This window comes from Hetaerina americana, unplaced genomic scaffold, assembly GCF_022747635.1.
Source record: "Hetaerina americana unplaced genomic scaffold, ioHetAmer1.1.p SCAF_27, whole genome shotgun sequence".
Taxonomy (NCBI): domain Eukaryota; kingdom Metazoa; phylum Arthropoda; class Insecta; order Odonata; family Calopterygidae; genus Hetaerina; species Hetaerina americana.
Genome location: NW_027286841.1, coordinates 2,036,359 through 2,058,926, shown reverse-complemented (window position 1 = coordinate 2,058,926; position 22,568 = coordinate 2,036,359). Strand labels below are relative to the sequence as shown.

The 22,568-nt window shown below is 41.5% G+C and overlaps 1 protein-coding gene across 1 annotated transcript in view; it reads right to left on the bottom strand.

Moving 5' to 3' along the window:
• The window catches only part of w (eye pigment precursor family transporter white), a 167,880-nt gene that overhangs the window by 41,153 nt on the left and 104,159 nt on the right, over positions 1-22,568 (bottom strand). The window contains exon 2 of the mRNA XM_071586895.1: positions 21,156-21,693. Within this exon, the coding sequence (XP_071442996.1) occupies positions 21,156-21,693 (538 nt within the window). The remainder of the gene's footprint in view (positions 1-21,155; positions 21,694-22,568) is intronic.

The following is a 22,568-nucleotide window of genomic DNA, read 5'->3' as shown; positions in this document are numbered from 1 at the left end:
GCCGCCTCTCACCGCACTAATACGAGGGTCATCCGGAAAGTAGTACCCGTTCGTGAAATAAAGACACAAAAGTAAATATTAACAAACATAAAAAATTTTATTTGAAAGAGGATACTTTAAACTACTTCTCAACATAATCTCCAAGCAAATTAAGGCATTTGTCATAACGTGTGACAAGTTTCTGTATTCCTGCTGCATAGTCCTTCGCCGCCAGCTCATTGAGATACGCGAGGGACCCATCTTGCACAAATTTTTGCATAATGCAGATGGTGTTTAACAATTTCATGAACAATTGTTCGAGAAACATTGGGAAAATGCTCACAGATGTCATCAATTGTGACGCGCCGATCGTTCCTCACGAATTCGTCAACTGAGCTCACCAGTTGGTCTGTAATGACAGACGGTCTCTCCGAACGCTCATCGTCGTGTGTGTTCCCCCTCCCCATGTTGAAGTTGCGACACCACCGCCGAACAGACGACTCGTCCATTACATTGTCTCCATACACCTCCTTTAATTGGCGATGAATATCACATGGGCGAACGTTTCTTGCATTGAGGAATTTAATCACTGCCCTCACTTCACAACTGGCGGCGTTCTCAATTTTTTTAAACATTGTAAACAATCACAGAAACAACACAGGCAATGCTAGCGTCACGCAACTTGGCTCAGAGAAGGCAGACAAGCCACTGAAGCTATCTGACCTCGTCCAGCGGCTACTCGCGTCGTCAGCACTTCATGCGGCACGAACGGGTACTACTTTCCGGATGACCCTCGTATATACATATAGATACCGGAGTTAAAAATTACATCAATGTTGTAAATAGCGTCTAGCATACTCTCAATTCTTTTCTCTGAAAACTATTTATTATTATTGCAATCAATTAAGCATCAGGGGGAGGAAATGTTTCGTCGGACGTCATCCATCACACGATCCTTTCATACATCCACACATCCATCACACATTGCCTTTCTTCGGATTTTTTTCGCGAGTTTTGGATTTTTCGCAAAAGCATCTAACTTTGGAATTAAACAGGATACATTTGGTAAAACCTTTCTGTTACGTGACGTATATTTTTTACTCAACAGAAAAGGTCGCATTAAATTTAAAAAGCCTTGGTTTGGAGACATTGGCCACATTAACTAACTCAACTCAAACATTTAGAAGAGTACATACCATTCGAGTGTCACCATTGCACCTGAGAAGGAAAAATCATATAAGTCGCGTTGAATCGGTGGGCGAGACCACAGCGAAAAGTTATCTCAGGGAAATTTACATTTAGTAGAACCAATCGATAAAATAAATAATTTTTCCTCCTCGCCATTCGAAACCACAGCAATGGGAAACGAAAATACGAAAAAATGACTTTCTCCAAAACCTTAAATCTCATAATAAACAATCAAATGGCTGGACATCTGACAACATCTGCAACCCACCCTTGCGTCGACTTGCTGGATGTTACATGTAAATCTACATCTAAATAATACGCCGCAAACCGTCAGAAGGGTGATTGGCAGGGGAGGGTTAGGCCCCCAATCATGTACAACCCTAATCATGTCACCTCTACGCAAATATCAGTTCGGTAATTCAGTCAAAGAATGTAAATAACACGAAAGAAATTACTTTCATGCAATAATATTCAATAACCAGGATAAGTGTGTTCAAATCATGCCGTAGGACTGTCAAAAATATTGGTCAGAAGAAGCAGAAGGTGGAATGCGACGCCGAAAATAAAGAAAACAGCGCAGTCTATCGATCGCACTGCTACTCTATGACCAGGCAGCAAATTTATGATTCCAATTACGCAAATTGCAAAACAATTACGCGGAACTCATTAGGTTTGCAAACGGGGAGAATAATGGCTAATTTGGAATTCAATAGGAGATAACTTAAACATTTCTCCAATAAATGTTTGCGTTAGATTCCGACTTGAATCACTTTCAATGAATATTTAAACCGCGATTTTATTTCTTCAAGTCAACTTTCTCTCCTGCGACTCTTATTTTGATGACGTAGCAATAGAGCGGCATTTAAGATCGGTGAAATTCTGGTTTCTTCTGCCTCAATTACTCTGAAGTGACCTCGGGAAATTTTCGATCCCGTGTTTGCAATTACTCGTATGAAGGTTCGAATCTTGAAATTCAACGCCACTTTTCATCCTTCTTGGCACAGGTCGCCGAGGGATGATGAGTTTTTTTTTCAGATCCGAATAGCGAGGGGCGGTCAGAGGAGCGATGATCGAGAGGAGCGATTTCGACGGGAAGTGATGTCCGAGGCTTTCCTCTAGAGGGAGAGGGAGAGAGCAATCCACCGCGAGGGATGGGAAGGGTCGGGGGCGGCCCAATTGGAGGGAACTGGTTTCTTCGCCTCTGCACGTGACTCCCTCACGACCGCCGTTCGAACGCACACTCGAGCGGCGAATCCACTTTTAAAGTCACTGCTCGTGGAATGCACGTTCGCGTTCGATTCCCGCGGAAGGAAGTAACGCGCTGCGATCGAGAGTTGAAATGACGGGAGGTGTGATTAGAATGTGTTGGGATCTCACATTGGACATTATGGAATATCCTCACCGTGGATTCGCAATCTTTTTCGATACTTTTGGGGGCGGGTAACATGAGTTGCATGCCCACGTAATAGTACGAGGGTAGGCTTCAAACAAATGCACACATGCTTATAGACCAGAAACAAAATTACCTTCAGAAGTACGCATGTGGAAGTAACATTCCCCCTCAACACGCATACGCAGTTTTGAGGTCGTTACATTCATCCAGTGTATTTTGAGAAGCGGAAGTATGGAGACGTGTTCTAGTGCCATGTCAACGCGAGTTTAATAGTGCGTGTTTAGGGGCAACGTTACTTCCACATACCACCAGGATTGCTTCAGAAGGTTATTTTGTTTGTGGTCTACAAGCATGTGTGCATTAGTTCTCAGCCTACCCACGCATAATTTCATACTATCCAGTTCTTCATGACCTGTCTTGTTTTGGTAGAGGCCTCTCGTATGAATGGATTTGGTTCATTTTTATTCCTTTTTTTCGTATAACTAATTCAATAGGAGATATTTACCCTGGTTTCAAATTAAGTCTTCCTCCAGTATGTACACAAATCTGCACACTATTTGACACTAATTACTGAATATTTGATTCCCTTTTGTCCTACTATATCCTACCTTGTCACTCACCCTTCCCATCTGTCGTTTGCACCCCCAGCCATACACCTTTTTGGTGGATCGCAGGGTATTTATGTCGATGTGGATGAATTCTAATCAATACAATTCACACAGATTTGCGAAGATTTACTCATTACTTCACAAGTATTCGTGAATCTGTGGTTGATATTTTCCAAAGTATTAGGGCGTTATCAAAACCTACTGCCTCCCTCAACGCTGGCGGTAAACACTAAGTATTAAAATATTTTTCCGACGTCGCTGGAAACTCAGCTCCACCTATCAGTCATCGTCCCCCTTCGCGAGTTTTAAGACGTGTTTGTAATTAAATTTTGTCACAAATCTGTCTTTTATACTTTTTCAGAAAGGTGCGGAAATGTGGTAACTGAAGCAGGATGATAGAAGTAAATTGGAGGATTTTGAAATGTGGGTGTGGAGAAGAATGGAGAAGTTGAAATGGACAGAGAAGAAAACAAATGAGAAAGTACTTGGTATGGTGGGCGAAGAGAGGGGTTTGTTGGGAGAAATCCTATGGAGGCAGGAAAAGTGGATGAAGGCGGTATTGACCGGCAGTGGGATGTTGAAGACTATAAAAGAGGGGAGAATGTTAGGCAAACGAGGAAAGGGAAGGCACAGGATAGGGATGTTGGACGGGAGGAAGGGAGGAAGAAAGTACTCAGAGATGAAGAGGGGTCTGATGTAGAGTAGGATTCTGGATTTTGTGTTTTGTTAGGAATCACAAAATATTTATTTAGTAACTGTGTCCATCCAAAACCTACCTTTACCGGTAGATTACCTAATAATAATATTGATAACAAGTCAGACTCAACAAAAAAATAGCTAGCCAATGCCATTTCTTTCATTTTTATCCCATCTATTTCACATTCATGTGAATGTTAGTTGTTTTTGCCATAAAGGGGTTTGCAATCGAGTTTTTATGAACAGCCTGAAACTGCTAACCAAGCAAAAAATACCGTTATTATATTGTTAAATTATGTGGCACCAAGGCATCAGTCCCCTCTTCTATATTTTTCTCTACGTCAACCACAAGGGATGAATGGAATGAATGAATGGAATGATTGAATGAATGGATGGATGGAATGGTGAGTTTAGTCCCATGCCATTTCACTTCGAAATATTCTTGTCCATGGCAGGAGTTGACCCGCCCCCGAATCTTCTCCCTCTCTCATCTTCACTCATCCATTCACTTCTATTTAAGGATTGTTTTTGGTTGCAGATTAGTCAGCTGATCCGCCTAATTTCGACGTCGGAACTTTAATCATAATCAGTCAATGCAAATAAATTAATAGAAATAATGGTAATTTTTGCAAAAAACGTTTCTTATTTTCCAGCTGACATGTTGGAATTGGTCGCTCCAAGTTTACAGCTTTCATCCTGCTATCTTATTGAAATCTGATACGAAAACAATATCCACAATTGAAAACTATCAACAACCTAACTAACGTACTTTCCTTCACATTAATCTCTTATGTTACCAATGAGCGTTTGGCGACACTGTAATTCCTCTTTTCGAAATTTAAGAATTCTATTGTCCATAAGGGTATAAAACCATAAACCATTAACACAGTAATCAACCCGAAGGTTGTTTTGGTAGGTGATGGTGGAGTTCAACCAGTAATAAGCCCTATACGGCGTGTGAAATTCATAGATCAGGGTAATAAGGGGGTCCAGTTCCTTTCCCTTTGCCGGTTATGGTTTACCAGACGGATCTGGTACCCGAACAGTCACATAGCTTGGGTAAACCGGAGGGCCCGGGTTCGATTCTCAGTAGTAGTCTAACGCTCTAGGCCTGGACTACTACGTACCCCTCATAGAGGTATAATGTATCAATGAATACCCTTCAAGAGCAACACTAAAAGAAACAAACTACTGAATGATCACTTTAAATCATTTGGCATCATGGAGTTAAGTAATTAAATCCCTTAAATAATTCCGTTTAGTGCTTTTCCAGTCGTGCGCCGAACATGATTCATTTCGCTTTGTCTACTACACTTCCACATACAATATAAGCGTGCCCCTGCTCACGAAGTTAGTTCTGGCCTCGAATTAACACTATACACTTTAGTAATGGCAAAATAAGATTCTATACGGTTAAATTTCAATTAAAATGCCCACAACCATTGCTAATTTGCTTAATCATTTAATGAATAAATAACTCACACCAAAAATTTCCCAAAACACAATGGATGCGGGCCGCGTTGCTTTTGTGAGACATAGCACCACCTAAATCGCCCCAAATGACCCCACTCGAGCCGTCCGTTTCGGCAGAAATGAATCATTCCACTTAAATTTGTGGCAGACCTTGTGCTCGTTCTTAACTAGGTTATTGAAGAAAAAATGTATCAGTGCTGTCAGGTGAACATACGTAACAGTCATTGATATTTCTAAAGTAATGGACAGAGTCAATCGAGTAGTTTAGATAAAAAACGGTAAGCAATCGGCATTGATGGCGAAAGGCTAGATTGGCTCAAAAGCTATATTGCTGGAAATACACCCATGCATAGATTAAAGTTTAGTTCCCTCACATCAGGAACATTTAATCTCTACTCTGGCGTACCGCAGAGTTCACATCTGGACCTATAATTTTAGTTAATTTTGATTGATATTGCGAGAGGTAAGTCCTCACTCAATAATTAGTTATTAATTACCTTCTGATGACTAAAAATTATACTCTGTAAATGAATCTGCACATATATATAATGTGTTATGCTGAATGGAAGTTTGAATAGGATTTATGATTCGCGCAAATGTATCTACGTACATGACTTTAAAGGCAATTGAAATATGTTATCAATAGCACATAAAAAGCATGCAATCCTGCATGAATACTTTCTCTCTAATTAGACAACTCTTCGGTCGAATATTGCCAAGGATCTCAGGTCCCACATGGACACTTCTTTAAAGTTTTATTACTATCAGTCGAAAAATCAGCAAAGCATTGCTATTCTTGCCTCTTCATGCCAGTATACTAGAAATCTTATATAATCCGCGCTTTGAAAACCATATCCTCTGCCCTAATAAAGCCAAAACCAAAATTCAACTAATTTTTCAGGAGTCTTAATCGAAAAAATTGTTTAAAAAATATTAATCGGGTCCAAAATAATTTTTTAAAGAATTTTTCAAAATGAAGGTTGATTACTAAGAGCTAACATTGAAGGTTATTATTAAGAAGTTAAGTAGTAGGGTTGTAATTATCAAGTGGTAGACTTAACTACACTGGTCAGCGGTAATTAAATTTTATATTTTTGTTTAAATATTCAACAGTTATTATCAACTTTCACATATGTCACCATATCACGCTCCAATATACCACACTGGGAAAGGATACAACTTTCCCGGTGTGGTTTATGAGTGTGGGAGGAAACGGGATAGTAGGAAAAGAATTCAAATTCGTTATTTGTCCTACCCTCTTGATCTCGAACGTGTGAGGTGAAAATGATTAATTTTTTCGATCGATTAGGAACTCCTCTTTCCACTGTGATGTGAACTAAAATTATTTCTTCTCTGTCAGCGTCGAATTTGGATGATCTCCAGTTTTAAGTCGTGCACCAAGTAATCTCTGTGGTTCGAGCGTCTCAAAGCCCAAGTTATCAAAGCTTTAGTGACACTTTCGGTTCTCCATTATGTTTTTTACGAAACGAGAACTCTTCTTTGTATAATTTTTCAATTCCGAATTTTCATGCGGTGCAATGTCCCAAACGAGTATTCAGAAAGGAATGTTATAATGATCGCGTAATGCTTCATCTTCGCTTATTATAATTTCTAGGGCAATATTTACTTGTGCACTACTTTCTTTAGTTCAGAATTAATTGATTGCACGTCAGTGAAATCAGCCATAGAACGCAACAATTACCCAGAGATCAACTGTTAGCGGTTCCTCACAAAGATATTCTGGAGAGGTTGACGCGTGTGCCTGGGAATTTCACTGTCAAATAGCAAGCAGACAGACGGGGGTAATTGAGCGTGAATGCCAGCAGCGAGTCCCTGGCTTGAAATTCCTTTTCGCGCATAGCACTTCGCATGCTTCCGAGGTGGCGTTCCTTAGAAAGGACTCCCCGGAATACCCCCATGAGGGACCATTGGAATCCATCATTATTGCTGCCTATGGTTTTCACTGCCCTTGGGATTACTTTTCCCAAGAAGAACCGCAGTTCCTCACTGTTCGGTTTGCACTTCGCGTACCGTTCATTAAGTGCGCCGCTCAACACCGCGGTTTAATTTTTTGGAATAATGATTTTACATTCCTCGCAGAAGACAATGCCCTCTAAACAGTGAAGCCAGCGGACGATAAATGGAAGTCAATACGAAAAATTTATTGGCATTAAATATATTTAAAACACATGCACTACTGCGAAAATATTCTGGGTGGAATTCATACTTTGGTGGGTGATACTTGAGGATATTTCCTTGGGAAAAAACAATCGTGAAATTTGCGGAATGGCAAATCACAAGTTGGGATTCATAAAAAGGATACTTGACATTTGTAATGAAAGAGTTAAGTAGGTTGTTAGGTCCCACCTTGAGTACGCTGCAAGTGTATGGGATTCTTATGAGGCAGGATTAATTTTGGAACTAGGTCGAGTGCAACGAAGAGCAGCTAGGTTTGTGAAAAGTTGTTTTGAACAAGTTTGTAGCAGTGTCACGACGCTATTGAAAGAATTAGAATGGGAGCCACCAGTTGAACGTAGGCTTAAAAACAGGTTAAATTTAATGCGTAAATTTGAGGCAGGTTACTTATCTGAGGATATTAAAGGCATATTACAGATCCCCACTTACTATTGCAGACCAGATCACGAAAGTAAAATCAGGGAGATTTATTGCAGAGCGGATAGATATAAAATGTCGTTTTTTCCTCGTACCATTAGAGATCAAAATAGACATCGCAGTAATCGCGTAGGAGATAATTAGAATTGGCAGTGTATGTATTTTGTCGATATCCTGTACATTATTATTTTATTTAATAAACCTATTTTTTAACAATTCTACCGCATGGTTTGAATATACGTAACCTTATTGAATATTATTGCATGTGAGTACCTTCTTTCGCGTGATTAGCATTTTTCGAGGGCATGATCAAACTAATATTTGTGTAGAGGAAACATAATTGGGATGGTGCATTCATGGCATAACACCTACCGCCACACGCCCTTGCGGCGACTCGCGAGGAACTTATGTAGATGTAGATGCAGATGAGATAATCCCCCAACTTTTCCCGCTTTTTCCCCGAAAGTCGAATTCCAGCATAAATCTCAGTTTTCCTATTCGGTGGACAACATGCCGGTGCAGGCACGTGGTTTAGAAAGGCCAAATATTTATATAGTCACAGCTAATGAGGCCGCCTCAGTGTCGCACTGTTGTGCATACGAACCTTGAATGAAAACAACAGCAATGCGTCACGCGACGACATTCCAGGGGCGCTTTCGCCCCTCCCTTACCTCCGCCCCGCTGCCGGCCACACGAGCTCCGCCCCCTTATATAACGCGCCGTCGTAGAATTCATTACGTGACCGCGTCGAACGTTTATGTAACGCGGAGTCGACTTCATTTGTCGCTGCGCAATTACGCCGTTAAGTATGAATGGGGTTGAGTGAAGGGGGTGACGCGCTGGGGACCGATCGGGCCTTGCGCTGAGGCATCCGTCACCGTCTCATGCCGGGATTCGGACCCGGATCCCCTTGATTTTCGGCCTGATGCTTCCAGCTGTGGACGCGCCATCGAAAGCGTCGGTACCTTTGCTGGTCAAAGTAGTCTGACAATCGAATGGCGCGGGTACGAATCCCGGTCTAGGCGAATGGCAGAAATTTCTGACATTTGATGTTTTTTTTCCTCTTTGGCTTCATTCACTTTACAGTCTTTCAAACTTTTTCTTGTGGGATCTCGTCAACATTAAGTGGACGCAGCAGAAGAACCCGGAAATCCTAAATCAACCCACCATCAACATTGCTGCAAAAGCTTTCAGTCGAAATTCCTTGAGGGACACATGGTTTCTATAAAAAGTATTGGTAAAAAATATTAATTTTATATATTACTGCAGCGCCTCAAATTTCTTCATTCAGTGCATCCCTTGAGCGTCGGTACACTTTTGCCAGAGGCTTTTCTACGACTCGAAGGCTCCCTAGTTGGCGGGAGGTCCTTAAGGGTACAAGCGTGCTGACTTCTTTGATGGCACCTAGGGTCCCATGGTGGTGTCTTTTGAGGGAGGGAGGATTATGCTTTTGGGAATAGGAAATGGTCTGCTGGTGCCAAGTCGGGACTCTAAGGGGGTTGGGGAATCGTCGTGATGCCGTTGTAGGAGGTCTTCGCAAACAGACACTCTCGACTCTGCTCTTGGTCGTCCATCCAAAGAGCTTCGGGAGGACGAGTTTAGCACAGATCTTTCCCATCGCCAAATTTTCAGAGGTAATGGTGAGTATTGACATCTTATCAATACCAATATGCGATCTGTGAGCATATGCACACTAAACAACCGACGGTCTGAATTCAGCACTTCACGCGATGCACGTCAGGAAAAAAGGGTTACCGTTACCTATCCTGTGTTTCACAAAATTTGCGTATAAAAATTACTATTGAGGTATGCAAACCATTTTTACTTTCTCTTTGCGTCAGTATTGGAGTAAGAATTGGATTCAGTGTAAGCTTGCGTTGGATAGGGTATTTTTTCTGAAAATATATTATCGCATGCACGAATCTTCAACAACAAAAATGGAAAAGCCATACACTGTCTCACTAGCTTTATGCGATATGGGTATGGAGGCACAATTAAATGGATGGATTTAGTTTAATTGCCCGTTGAAGAAACACATTTTTCAGGTTAGGATTTCATTAAGCAGTTTTGTAATAGCCATTAGTGACCTATTTGGAATAATTCCCTCATAAATGCATACCAATCACGTGACTCCGTTTCTACGTATGCCAAGCCAAGACGCCTGATTTTAAATTATTTCCAGGGAAATTATTGTTCTACTTACTAATATTCTTACCCTTACTAATACAATGTATTCTTCATACCACCCTGTCCTTGGGTACTTCTTTCGTCTCTGAACCAAATTATCATATTTTTTACATATATTTTTCTGTATGTGAAACGTCAAATATTATTTCTCCGAGAGTATTTTAAGAAGCACACTCACTCACGACTTTCTCAGTCCCCCCAATTTGCAAACTATTCGCCGTTCTTTCCTCGCGTATTTCAACTTTAAGGGTGATTCCGCTCTCATTCCATGCACCTCAACGCGAACAAAGCAGCGAAACTCCTTCCGTTCCGTCGTCCATGAACGGCCGACACAGTCTCTTGCCTTACTCACCCTAACCCTCCTGTTATTACCACTTGGGAACTTCCAGAGTACCCGGCGCCTTTAATGGGATTTATGCTGAATTATTTGAAAATAAAAACCACATCTATCATATTAAAATTTCATTGCCATGCTCAAATGTGGAGTTTTGTGAACTTTTCAGTATTCTCATTTCTGTTGCATTAAATACGAGGGCTGTCAAGAAAATAACTTACGTTTCGACCTAGCTTGGCGGTGGGTGGGACTAGAGCCACCATCTTGATATCTTAACGCTCATTCACACAGTACACATCCTACTTCAGTAGAGTGCTGACCGCGGTTTTTCTTTTTTGTTCACAAAGCGAACTGTTAACATGTGCGCTGCAGCAGAAAATTCCGCGAGTTACGAAGTGCGATCTGTGATAAGGATTTTACTGGCAAAAAACCACAAGCCATTTGAAATTCATAGACAACTTTGTGGGGAAGTGTAGACGGAGACGTAATAATGATTGAGGACGAAGTGAGGCAGTGGTGCATTCAGTTTAAAAATGACCACAGCACCAATGCTCACGATGAGGACCGCAGTGTCGGCCTAGCCTTGTAATGAGATGAACTGATTGTGAAAATCAACAAAACAATTCGTAAAAATCGCCGATTTACGATTATAGATCTCTTGCTAGACGTGACTTGCAACAAAGCGCTTTGACATTGACGCAGAATTGCATTCTAAATGTGAACAAGTAGTTAAAATGCAAGGTGACAGAATTCTTCAGACACGGAATTGAAAAGATTGTGCATCATTGTGGTAAATGCTTTAATTGAATGGCGACTATGAAGAAAAATAGTTTAAGGGTGTGCCTTTCAAATGTGTACAATAAAACTTTGTCTTGTTACTAAGTTCATATTTTATTTTCTAACATAAATTGCTTTCTGAATTGTCATTGCTGACCCCTCGCGGCGACAAATTATTCCACAAAGTTAATAATAAGCGAATGAACCTATCTGGACCACCTACCGCGATCATAGGGAAAGAAAAAACAGTAATGACGCAATTAAATTGAGTGAATGGATTGCAAGGTGGAACTCGAATGAGTCGATTATGACTCTGTGAGCAGACACGAATATGACTCTTGTGAATTCATCCACGTGCTGCATTTCAAGTTGACGTTGCGGCGATAGCGGGACCGTAGGCGCCCTTGAAGCACTTAACACTCGCAGTAGCCGGCGAAAGAAACAATATGAAAGAAAAAGACAATGTTAGTGAGGAAAGGGGAAGGAATGGAAGAATGCGCATTCCAAGCAGAAAAAAACGTCTCCTTGAATAAGAATTGTACCATCGATCTAGGATTTGCAAGGCGGATGCGCAAAGCTCGTGTGTTTTGTTGTCTAATCCCTTCCCGCATGACCGCTTGGGACTGCCATTCAATGAACGTAGTTATTAAGAGTATTGCTTGCCCTTATTTGTTGTTTTGCCAGCTTCTCCTTCCATCCCTCGTCTCTCTCTCTGCTGTAGGGGGTAGGGACGCTCCGCTGCATGCCTACAGAGGCGTGTCACATTTCCTACTGTAGTCTTTGGGTGCGGAGACCGTGAGTTGCATGTCCATCAAATAGTACAATTTCTCCCTCTTAATTTTTCAATTTTACTGGAAATTTCTTGTTTTGTCAGAGATCAGTCGCATGGGTGGTTTCGATTAATTTTGATTCAATTTTTTCTAACACAAGTAACTAATTTATTGGGTGAAATGAGCCTTGTTTTGAATTGGGTCTTTCTCCAGCATTCATACAAATCTGCACATTATTTGATTGCTTTTGATGAATGTTTGTCCCTCTTCCCTTCTTCTCCCATATCCTTCCTTATCACTCACCCATCCCACCTGGTGCTGCTTGCACCGCCTGCCACACACCTTTGTGGTATTTATGTCGATGTCGAAACCACCGCGCTATTGAGTATGTAAAGCGTCAAGCCGCATTCAGAAACGCAACTGGACGTTCCACTGCTCGTGTCTCTCTTATTGCCGTATTAAGGTCATTCGCCCTACAGACGGTATTCTCAGACAGACGGTGTATGTTTGCATGTGCGTGTATATGTGCACATTTATGTATGTAAGGAAAAACATGCAGTAACAATAATCTGTAGGCTGATATTGTGTACAATTTGAACACTAGTTGTGAAAGATTCTGGACCGAATTAAATTGAATCATAGCTCAAATGTTCAGAGCATCGGTCCGGCATGCCGAAAGATCAGAGGTTCAAAGGCCGCCCAAGGAATATTGTTGCACTCGTGATCTGCTCGATTCCACCTTTCCCACCTTTCCTGTGTTTGATTTTATAAGTGCTCCTGTCCCAATTCCTAATATCTATTTCTATGTGAATGAGTGTATATATATACATACATACACAGGATTATATACGTGTATCTATGTATGCATATGTAACACTTTTGTGAAGGTCTCACGGACGTGAATAATAATGAATAAAAGTTAGGACTAGTGGACAGAGACCAAAACACAAAAACACGCGAAAAAGAAAAGAAATTTCGAAATTTGCGGAACTTTGAAACCAAGTGAATTTCTTTACAATGTATATTATATGTATATATATATATATATATATATATAAATAAATATATATATATATATAAATATATATATAAATATATATATAAATATATATATAAATATATATATAAATATATATATAAATATATATATATATATATATATATATATATATATATAACATTAAGTATACATATAACACAAAATATAATGGAATGAACTACTTACGCATTGAAAGCATTGAGCCCACCGTATTGCTATTTTAACGTTCAGATATATGTTTTCGCCTCTTATATAATCGCTTACTTAATCGGAATTTGCAGCGTGGCGACCTGATTCTCTCTAGAAGGCTGCGTTGAAATGGCAAATGTGCGAGTCGCCTTTAAGAATGTCCTTCAAACAGATTAACATCTAACTCTAGGCTTCCAATGCAGTATAAAACAATTTCCACTGTGTTATCTGTCGAGTGTAATTGTGTGTTCTCTGCCGTGTCGATCAGGAAATGTATTTTCCAATCTTTTGTTTCTTTCTCTACTCGTTGAAAATGATTTGTTAGCACTGGCACAGGTGTTAGAACAAGTGTCTAATGCACTAATACATAATATTCAACATAAAAAATTTGAACTTATCGAATAACATTAATTCTTCTTCAATATTAATATCCGTGAAGTAAAACAATGTATCCAGGACATTTATATTTGCTCGGGATATGTAGTTTACGGGAGAAATATTGAACCGAAAAAATTAGGTCAAAAAAGTGACATTTGATCATTCAGTCTGAATCATTACTAAAATCCACTTACTGCAACATTCCACTCCGGACTGCATATTAAATGGCATCAAGATAGAATTTGGCAGATATTCGGATGAAACTTATCTCTTATTTCACAAAATTAGGGACGCAAGTAAATCTCGCTGTGAAATTTTTTCATTTACAAATAGTCTCACTGACCAGAAGAAGACACCTGGTATGGACGGTATCCAAAAGTTACGTCATAGTTGTATCAGAAAAATATTTTATAGGACGAATAATAATGTTCCATTTAACTTGAGTATACACGTTTACTCATTTGGCTCTGAAACCATCGATCTCATCGTAATTGGATAAGATGGATATTGCTGGGGAAAGTTGTCGGTTATTATTTAAGGGCAAAAAAATTGAGGCGATCAGGATGGTGAGGTGGCTAGCCCACTGGCTTCCCACCCAGGATGTCCGGGATCGAATCCTGGAGACAGCAGATATTTTTCAGTGGCGTCCCGATCTCTACTTGAGATGATTTGTGGAGAGCACTTCAGTGAGTATGGCGCCCGTCGGATGGGACGTTTAACTATGGTATACTCCTGGGCGCATTTCTTTAAGGATAGGCTAATGCCGACGCCGGGTTTCCCTCTCCACCCTTCATCCTTTCCCATTCATCCTTAATGGCGTAAATGTCCTCACCCTTCGGTCGCCTCCCCTAAATACTACTACTAACAAAATCGAACATAGAGTGTCGCACACTGCTCGTCATTTCACTTTCCCTTCTTCGACCGAAGTGGACAATAACACGGCATCGGAGGAGGAGTTGTAGCGTGGAGGGGAGGGCGTTGGCCCCGCCGGTTGCTGACCCCTTCCACGCTGCATGGCAGTGCCCAGAGTGGCCTCCGCGAGATCCCATCCGAACTTGCGTATTAAGTTAACGTGTGAGCCCACGTATTCTTCTTCCTATCACTGTTACTTTGTGAAACCCTCAGATTTTTATTCTGAATCTTATTTAAGTCGCGAATCAATGTTTTATTTAATGGAACCCGCACGCTATAAGACAACATCTCAACCATCTCTCAACAACTGAGAAAAAATCTCCCTCACTTTTTCACTACAACATTTCCCAACTTGACTTTTGTTAATAAGCAAGGATAGGGGATGTAGGTGTAGTACAAGGTCTGGACAAAAAACGATCGGACTGGTAAAGTTACGCAAAATTGCTTGACGGATCACAATAATTGAGATGTCGCCTAGTATCGGCGGCATCTGTTGGAGGTAAAACTCTGCTTTGCTCGTGTGCCTATCTCAATTTGTCTCCGCAAAACAGCGATTCTTGTCTGAGTTTTCACACGCTTGATGTACAAATTATTGTGTCGGTGAGAATGAAAATGTTGCGCTTGTGCATTGGATTTTGTTTACCTCGGGAAAAAAATGCAACTGAAACTTATGCAATGATTAAAGAGGCATTTGGCAATGAATCTATGAGTGACGCAAAGTGTTCAGGGGAGGATGGGGAGGGTGGCAGGGGCCATCTTCCCCACGACCCAAATAAGCACGGATGTCGCGATCGAACGCGAAGGTTATGCTGATCGTTTTGTTTGAAATGGGAAGGGATTATTCGATTATTAATATATCCCCGAAGGACAAATAGTGAATGGGCAGTACTATATGGAAGTTATGAGAAGGCTTAGACACGCCATGTTGCGGAAGAGATCACAAATTTGGAAAAACAAGTCTTGGTGCTTTCATCACGACAACGCTCCAGAGCACACATCGTTGATTGATTGTTACCGAGGTTTTGGCCAAAAACAGCAGACCGGTGTTCCCCATGCCACCCTACTATCCGGATCTTGCTTCAACGGACTTTTTGCGATTTCCTTAGTTGAAATCCACCTTGACAGGACACCGATTTGAAATTTTGAAGACATCCAATAAAATTGTGCCGCAGGTTTAAAGGTTATCCCGAAAGAAGCGGTCCAGGCGGCGTTCGAAAGCATGAAAAACACGTTGGGAGCGTTGAGCATTAGCTGCCATGCGATAAGCATGATTAAGGGTAGCTGATAACATAAAATATTTATTCGAACAGTCTCATCTCTTTTTGAAGAGACATTGTTTGGTACTTTGCAGTGCCTGTGCAGTAATATCATTTAGCGGAATAGGGAATAACATTAATGACATGAGATCAAGAAATGGGGTAGGTATAAATTTATGAAGAACCACTTTGGAGACCGAGAAGAATCCGGCATATGCTAAATCAAGTGATATTCTCGTGTCGTTCACGCCGGAAGAAAATTTATCTCGTCGTGGAATTTGATTATATGACTCGTTAAGAGCCCATTGGCGGAAATTTTCTTATTTACGCCTATCGGCGGAATTACCCGGCTATTATAAATCGTTTTTACTCCGCAATTGTGGAAATATATATTTTCCTCTTTTTTCATTCAGTTTTTATCCATTTGTTGAGGATATACTTATATTTTACCACATAGTTCAAGTGTTCAATAATTTATTTTATTCCAAGCCATTGATAGAGTAGAAATGTTGTCTTAAGCGAATGATATTTTTTCTCTTTTTTTCCCGTTTATAACCCACGTAAGTTTCAGTTATTGCATGAGCAGTTTATGAATGTTTCACGTCACAATGGTATATTTTTTTCGAATATAGATATAATTCAAAAATTCATGAAATCAGATAGGTCTGCTAATGATCAAGTTTTAGTTTGCCAGTCAGCCAAGAGATCGAAAACATTAATGGATGAACAGAACCGACGAACTTGGTTATTAATCAGTTATACATGCCACCGAGCAACCATAAGAAAGAATAGGTCGATTGGATATACGATCCTGTTAGAAGACATAATCGCGTGTGTTTCCGCAGGGAAATATTTGATAGTGATGGGGGATTGGAATGCGATGGTAGGCGAAGGAAGAGATGGTGATGAGGTGGGGGACTACGGTTTAGGCATGAGGAATGACCGCGGGGAGAAAGCAGTTGAGTTCTGCAGGAGACAGGGGCTAGTCATCACCAACACTTGGTTTAGACACCACAAAAGACGAAGGTATACATGGAAAATGCCAGGTGACTCAGAAAGGTATCAGCTAGATTATATTCTGGTTAGACACAGGTTTAGGAACAGTGTGATAAATTCGTACAGCTTCCCGGGAGCGGATGCGGACTCTGACCACAATTTAGTTGTGAGATAAGGCAGGGGCGGCGAGTTAGAAAATGGAATGTAGAAGCATTAAATGGTTTGGAAAGGAAGGAATACAAACAGACGGTAGACGAAATCATGGAGGATGGTAAAGAGCTAAGTACTATTGAAGAAAAATGGGAAAGTTTCAAGAAAGGGTTGTCTAAAGCCGGGAAAGACACTATTGGAACCGTTAACGCTAAAAGGACTAGGAAACCATGGATCACGGATGAGATGATTACAAAGATGGATGAGCGGCGAAAATAGAAGAATGTAAATACAGAACTAGGCAAAATGAAATACAAATAATTGAACAATAAATTGAGGCGGGCAACAAATAAAGCAAAAGAAGCATGGTGGAAGACGCAGTGCGAGGATATGGAAAATCTTCAGAGGAAGGGTGGAATTGGTGCGCTGTACAGCAAAGTTAAATCGTTATCGGGAAGTAAGAAAGGAAGAGCTATGCTAACAGTTAGAGATAAGGCGGGTAAGGTAATAGTTGACGCAGGAAAGATCCAAGAGAGATGGAAGGAGTATATAGAAGAACTTTATAGTAAAGAACTCAGACCAACAAAGTTAGACATTGAAAAAGAAAATGACGTAGAGGAAGACAGCTTAGGTCCAGGCATACTAGACAATGAGATAAAAAGGGCATTAAGGGAGATGAAACTAAATAAGGCCATGGGGGTGGATAATATTCCCGCGGAATTATTGAAATGTTTAGGAAAATATGGGAGGACGAGGCTAAATGGGCTGGTTCGTAGTATTTATGAGGAAGGAATCTGGCCGGAAGACTTTGTGAGATCAGTTTTAGTTCCTATTCCGAAAAAGGTGAAGGCCACGTCATGTGAGGACTATAGGACAATAAGTTTGATATCTCACGCAGCTAAAGTTGTTCTCAGAATCATAAGCAAAAGGATAGAGAGTAGGGCAAATGATTACTTAGGGGATGATCAGTTTGGGTTTAGGATGGGGAGAGGTACGCGTAATGCCATTGCAGCAATGAGATTATAAATCGAGAGGAATATAGAATAAAACCAGGAGGTATTTGTCTGTTTCGTAGATTTCAAAAAAGCGTTTGATAGAGTGAATTGGGGAAAACTAATGAGTATATTGCAGAAAATAGGAATAGATTGGAGGGAAAGGGGGCTAATCCGCAACCTGTACATGTCTCAGACTGCTCAGGTGCGGGCGGGAAACGGGGAGTCCGGATGGGCAGTGTTAGGAAGAGGTGTAAGGCAGGGTTTCCCATTATCACCGTTGCTGTTCAACCTGTATGCAGAGGAAATGATTAAAGATGCATGGGAAGAACTGGAGGTTGGAATGAAAATGGGCGGGGAATTCGTAAAATCAGTTAGGTTTGCCGATGACCAAGCTTTAGTTTGTCAGTCAGCCAAGGGGCTGCAAGCATTGCTGAGTGAATTGGAAATTCAGTGTGACAGGTACGGGATGAGAACCAATATTAATAAAATATTAATAAAACAAAGGTTATGCGATTTTCTAGAAAGAAAAAGGATTAGCTAAACATTAAAATAGGAGGGCAAAAACTGGAGCAGGTAGAACAGTTTATGTATCTCGGAAGTGTTTTGGACCAACACGGTCAAAGTAGTAGGGACGTAAGGAGAAGAATTGCGCTAGGCAAAGAGGCTTTCACAAGGAGGAGGGAGTTGATGAGAGGACCGTTGAGTAAGGATATTCAGAAAAGACTCGTGAAAACTTTGATATGGAGCGTAGCTATGTACGGTGCGGTAACGTTGTCATTGAAGCAGGAGGATAGACGTAGATTGGAGGCTTTTGAAATGTGGGTGTGGAGAAGAATGGAGAAAGGTGAAATGGACAGAGAAGAAAACGAGTACTTGGTATGGTGGGCGATGAGAGGGGTTGTTAGGAGGAATCCAATGGAGGCAGGAAAAGTGGATGAAGGGGGTATTGACCGGCAGCGGGATGTTGAAGACTGTAATTGAGGGGAGAATATTAGGCAAACGAGGAAAGGGAAGGAACAGGATAGGGATGTTGGACGGAATGAAGGGAGGAAGAAAGTACTCAGAGATGAAGACGGACCTGATGTACAGTAGGATGTTGCGTTTTCCTAGGGGTCACAAAATATTTATTTAGGAGCTGTTCATCCAAAAACCTACATTAACTGGTAGATTACCTAATAATAATACTAAGAAATTTCAATCATAATTATGTGTGCACAACAATGAAAGTAACACTCAAATGACCAATAAGTTCTCCAATTTAAATGATTCAAGCCAAATGGCTATTCAAGGGAATACTAAGTAGTTTTATTGAAAATATTTTATCTCACAAGTCCTCCCAATATTTTCAATTTTTTTGGGCGCTACAACTGCCAAGGGTTGATGGAAGATTTAAACGTTGACATTTGACGGTCAGATTAGCCAAATTTAACCAATATTTAGTATATTATAATATAGATTTTAACCAATATTGAATAATGCGTGATAGGCATACCTTTGAACAACACTTGTTATTAGATAATAAGTTACCATTCCCAAAAACAGTCGAACACATAAATTAAACCGACAGGCATTCTTAAAATCGTCAAAACGTGTTCTAGGGCCCTCTGAATATACACTACCGTTAAAATTTCAAAATTGAATGTCCTCATCAAAGAAACATTTGCCCAACTCTACGTTTTGGGTAAGTAATTTAGCGTTTGTTACCGCAAAATGTTTGTGAAAAACAAACTACCATGACGGAAAATAGGTCAAGCCTTTATATTTTAGGAAACACGCTGCCTTAACTTAAATCGGCCATGTTATGTTTCTTACGAACATCTGAACCTTATTCACCCTCGTAGAAAACATTTTAATACAATAATCAACCCGAAGGTGGATTTGGTAGGCGATGGTAGAATTCACTCAGTATCAAGGCACCGGCGTCTGAAATTCATGGTAGGTGGGCCAAATCCTTTCTCTGTGCTGCCTAAGGTTTTCAAGGAAGTTCTGGTGCCTGAAAAATCAAACAGCTCGGATGAAGGTGATAGTGGCCAGAGAGCCTTGCCCGGGAAGATAACCAGGGCCCTCCGATCGGTAATCCAACTCTCTACTTCTGGACTACCACGACTCTCATGTGGGCGCATATTGGTAAGACCCTACCAGAGGTACCATAGTACCATAGTAGTAGGTACCATATTGGTACGCATCTCTTATTGAACTTAAAATTAAACCACTTGGCTTCTCCATATAGAAAATAATTTTATTTCCGACCTAGGTTTCGTTATGGTATAACATCATCAGGACCTGATGATGTTATACCATAACGAAACCTAGGTCGGAGATAAAAATTTGTTCTATGTGGAAGAGCCAAGTGGTTTAATTTTAAGTTCAATATGAAGAACTTCCATCAAGTGACCCCAGAAACTGTTTTATTTACGAATCTTTGTATGGGACCCTCATGAAGAAGGACATAAAAAAACTGGAAAAGATACAAAGAAAGGCTGCCCGATATGTCCTGGGGAAGCATAGGAGGATGGAGAGTGTGTCTGGCATGTATAAAACGCTGGGCTGGAAACCTTTAAACAGCAGAAGAAAAATAAGCAGACTTTGTGGAATGTTCCGTATTCTGAAGGGGAGGAAGCTTGGGCAGATCTTAGGAGAGAGGCGGGGAACCCAAATTTTATAGGGAGAAATGACCACAAATTTAAGATAAAATGCAGGTCACAAAGAAGAAATAAAAAAATTTCTTTTCTAAATAAAACAATTGTTGATTAGAACACCTTACCTGAAAAAATATTCGAGCCCTTTCCTAACAGAGTGAAAGAAGAAAAGATGTAAGGAATATATATAATAATTTGATTGATGTGTGGTATAAAATTATATGTAATAGCTTAATATTTTTAATTTATCTTTTTTCTGCTGATTGATTCATGTTAATGGGATGGGGGGTTTCTTGCTTTGTGAAAGAGATTTGTGTTTGGAAGTTCCCTTAAAGTGTACTTTTGTTTTGCTGACTGATTTTCCTGTTATCTTTTGTGAATACTTGAGACTTGAGTGCCACCTGACACTGTCTATCTGCACTTGTGGATTCTAATAAATAATAAAATAAATATTGCCCAAGTACTTGAGTGTAACGTTTTCCAGGCAAGGGGGGAAAGGGTTCCCGGCAAGCCCCCGACGGGGGCCACCAGGCCAATAGGGTGCTCCAGGGTTTGCCCGTTGTGGGCGTCGCCCGTTCCATACCGTGCTTAAGGATGTGCTTCCTCCGGGGTGAGCCCGCCAGGGCCCTCTCCTCCCTCCCGCCCCTCCTCCAGAAGGGCCTCGTGATCCTGCGCCAGGCGGCCGAGGCGGCGGCGCCCGCGGCGGAGGCCGTCGACGACAGCCGCTGCCTCCGACGCCGCCGGGCCGAGGCCTCCTCGTCCGCCGAGAACACGTCCACGCCCCACCACGTGTACGTGATGCGGCCGCCCGAATCCTTGAGCAGGCCGCCGTAAGGGCCCGGCTGGCCGCCACCCCCGCCGCCCCCATCCTCCTTCTTGGGGAGCTGCCAGAGGTGGGTGCCGTTGGCCAGAGAGGTGGGCGAGAGGGGACGGAGGGAGCCGTAGCAGGGCCGGACGCCCCCGGAACCGGTGGAGTTCGAGTTGTGCCGACCGTTCTGCTGCAGCACCAAGAGGTTGCCGGTCGCGTCGCCGACGGCGAAGGGCGACAGGGAGTCCAGGTTGATGCTGTCATCGGGAGGCGACGACCCGCCCGGGGAGCCGGAGGCCCCCGACGATCCAACCTGCAAGAGGGAGAGGAGAGGTCAGAGCAAGGCCACCAACGCAAACGAGATTTCAATGAATATTGACGAGAAATAGGGGTTGAAGATTATCCACATGAAATTGAGTGTTGAGTTTCTGTAGAGGAAGGGAGGATAAATTAAACATTGATTTGGGAGGGAATAAGCAGGTGGAGAAGTTCGTGGATTTGGGCAGTTATTTGGAGGGAAAAAGAGGTAGCAGGTTGGAGCATTACAGGTAGATGGCGTTGGCAAGATGCGAAGTAAACAGAAGAGGACGGGAGCTGATATAAAGTACACCGAGTAAAAAAGTAAAGATGAGAATACCAAAGTATCCTGGGCGCTACGCGGGCCTTAAACCTGGTCTTTGAGGCAAAAGGTGGAATCAGATCGCAGGGCGTTGGCCCGGCGTGCGGGGGTGAAAAAGCATTGAAAAAGTTATCTGGACGGACTGCAAGATGAACGGCAATGTTTAACATAGGACGAGTAAGTAGAGTAAGTTGCGAGCTGGAATCCGAAGACATAAGAGGAGAAAATACACGAAGAGGGTTTGAGCGTGGGAGGTTGATAAGGCCGCAATGGTAGGGAGAATGTGAGGGAATGACGTTGACGAGGAAGGGAGAGAATAGATTTTTTCATGAAGCTCAGCGGTGGTGCGGTAAAAATTAGGAAGAGCTGAAGAGGAAAATAGCGCGGCATAAGCAATAGAAAGTCTGTGTGAAACGTCATAATAATTAGGGATCTTGCGAAACCTACCTGAAATGATTAGACTACATTAAAATGGAATTGCAAAGAATATTCTCCAACGATAGTTCCTCTTGTCAGGGCATTCCAATGTTTCATTATTTCTAAGCATAGTATACATCCAGCTTGACAAA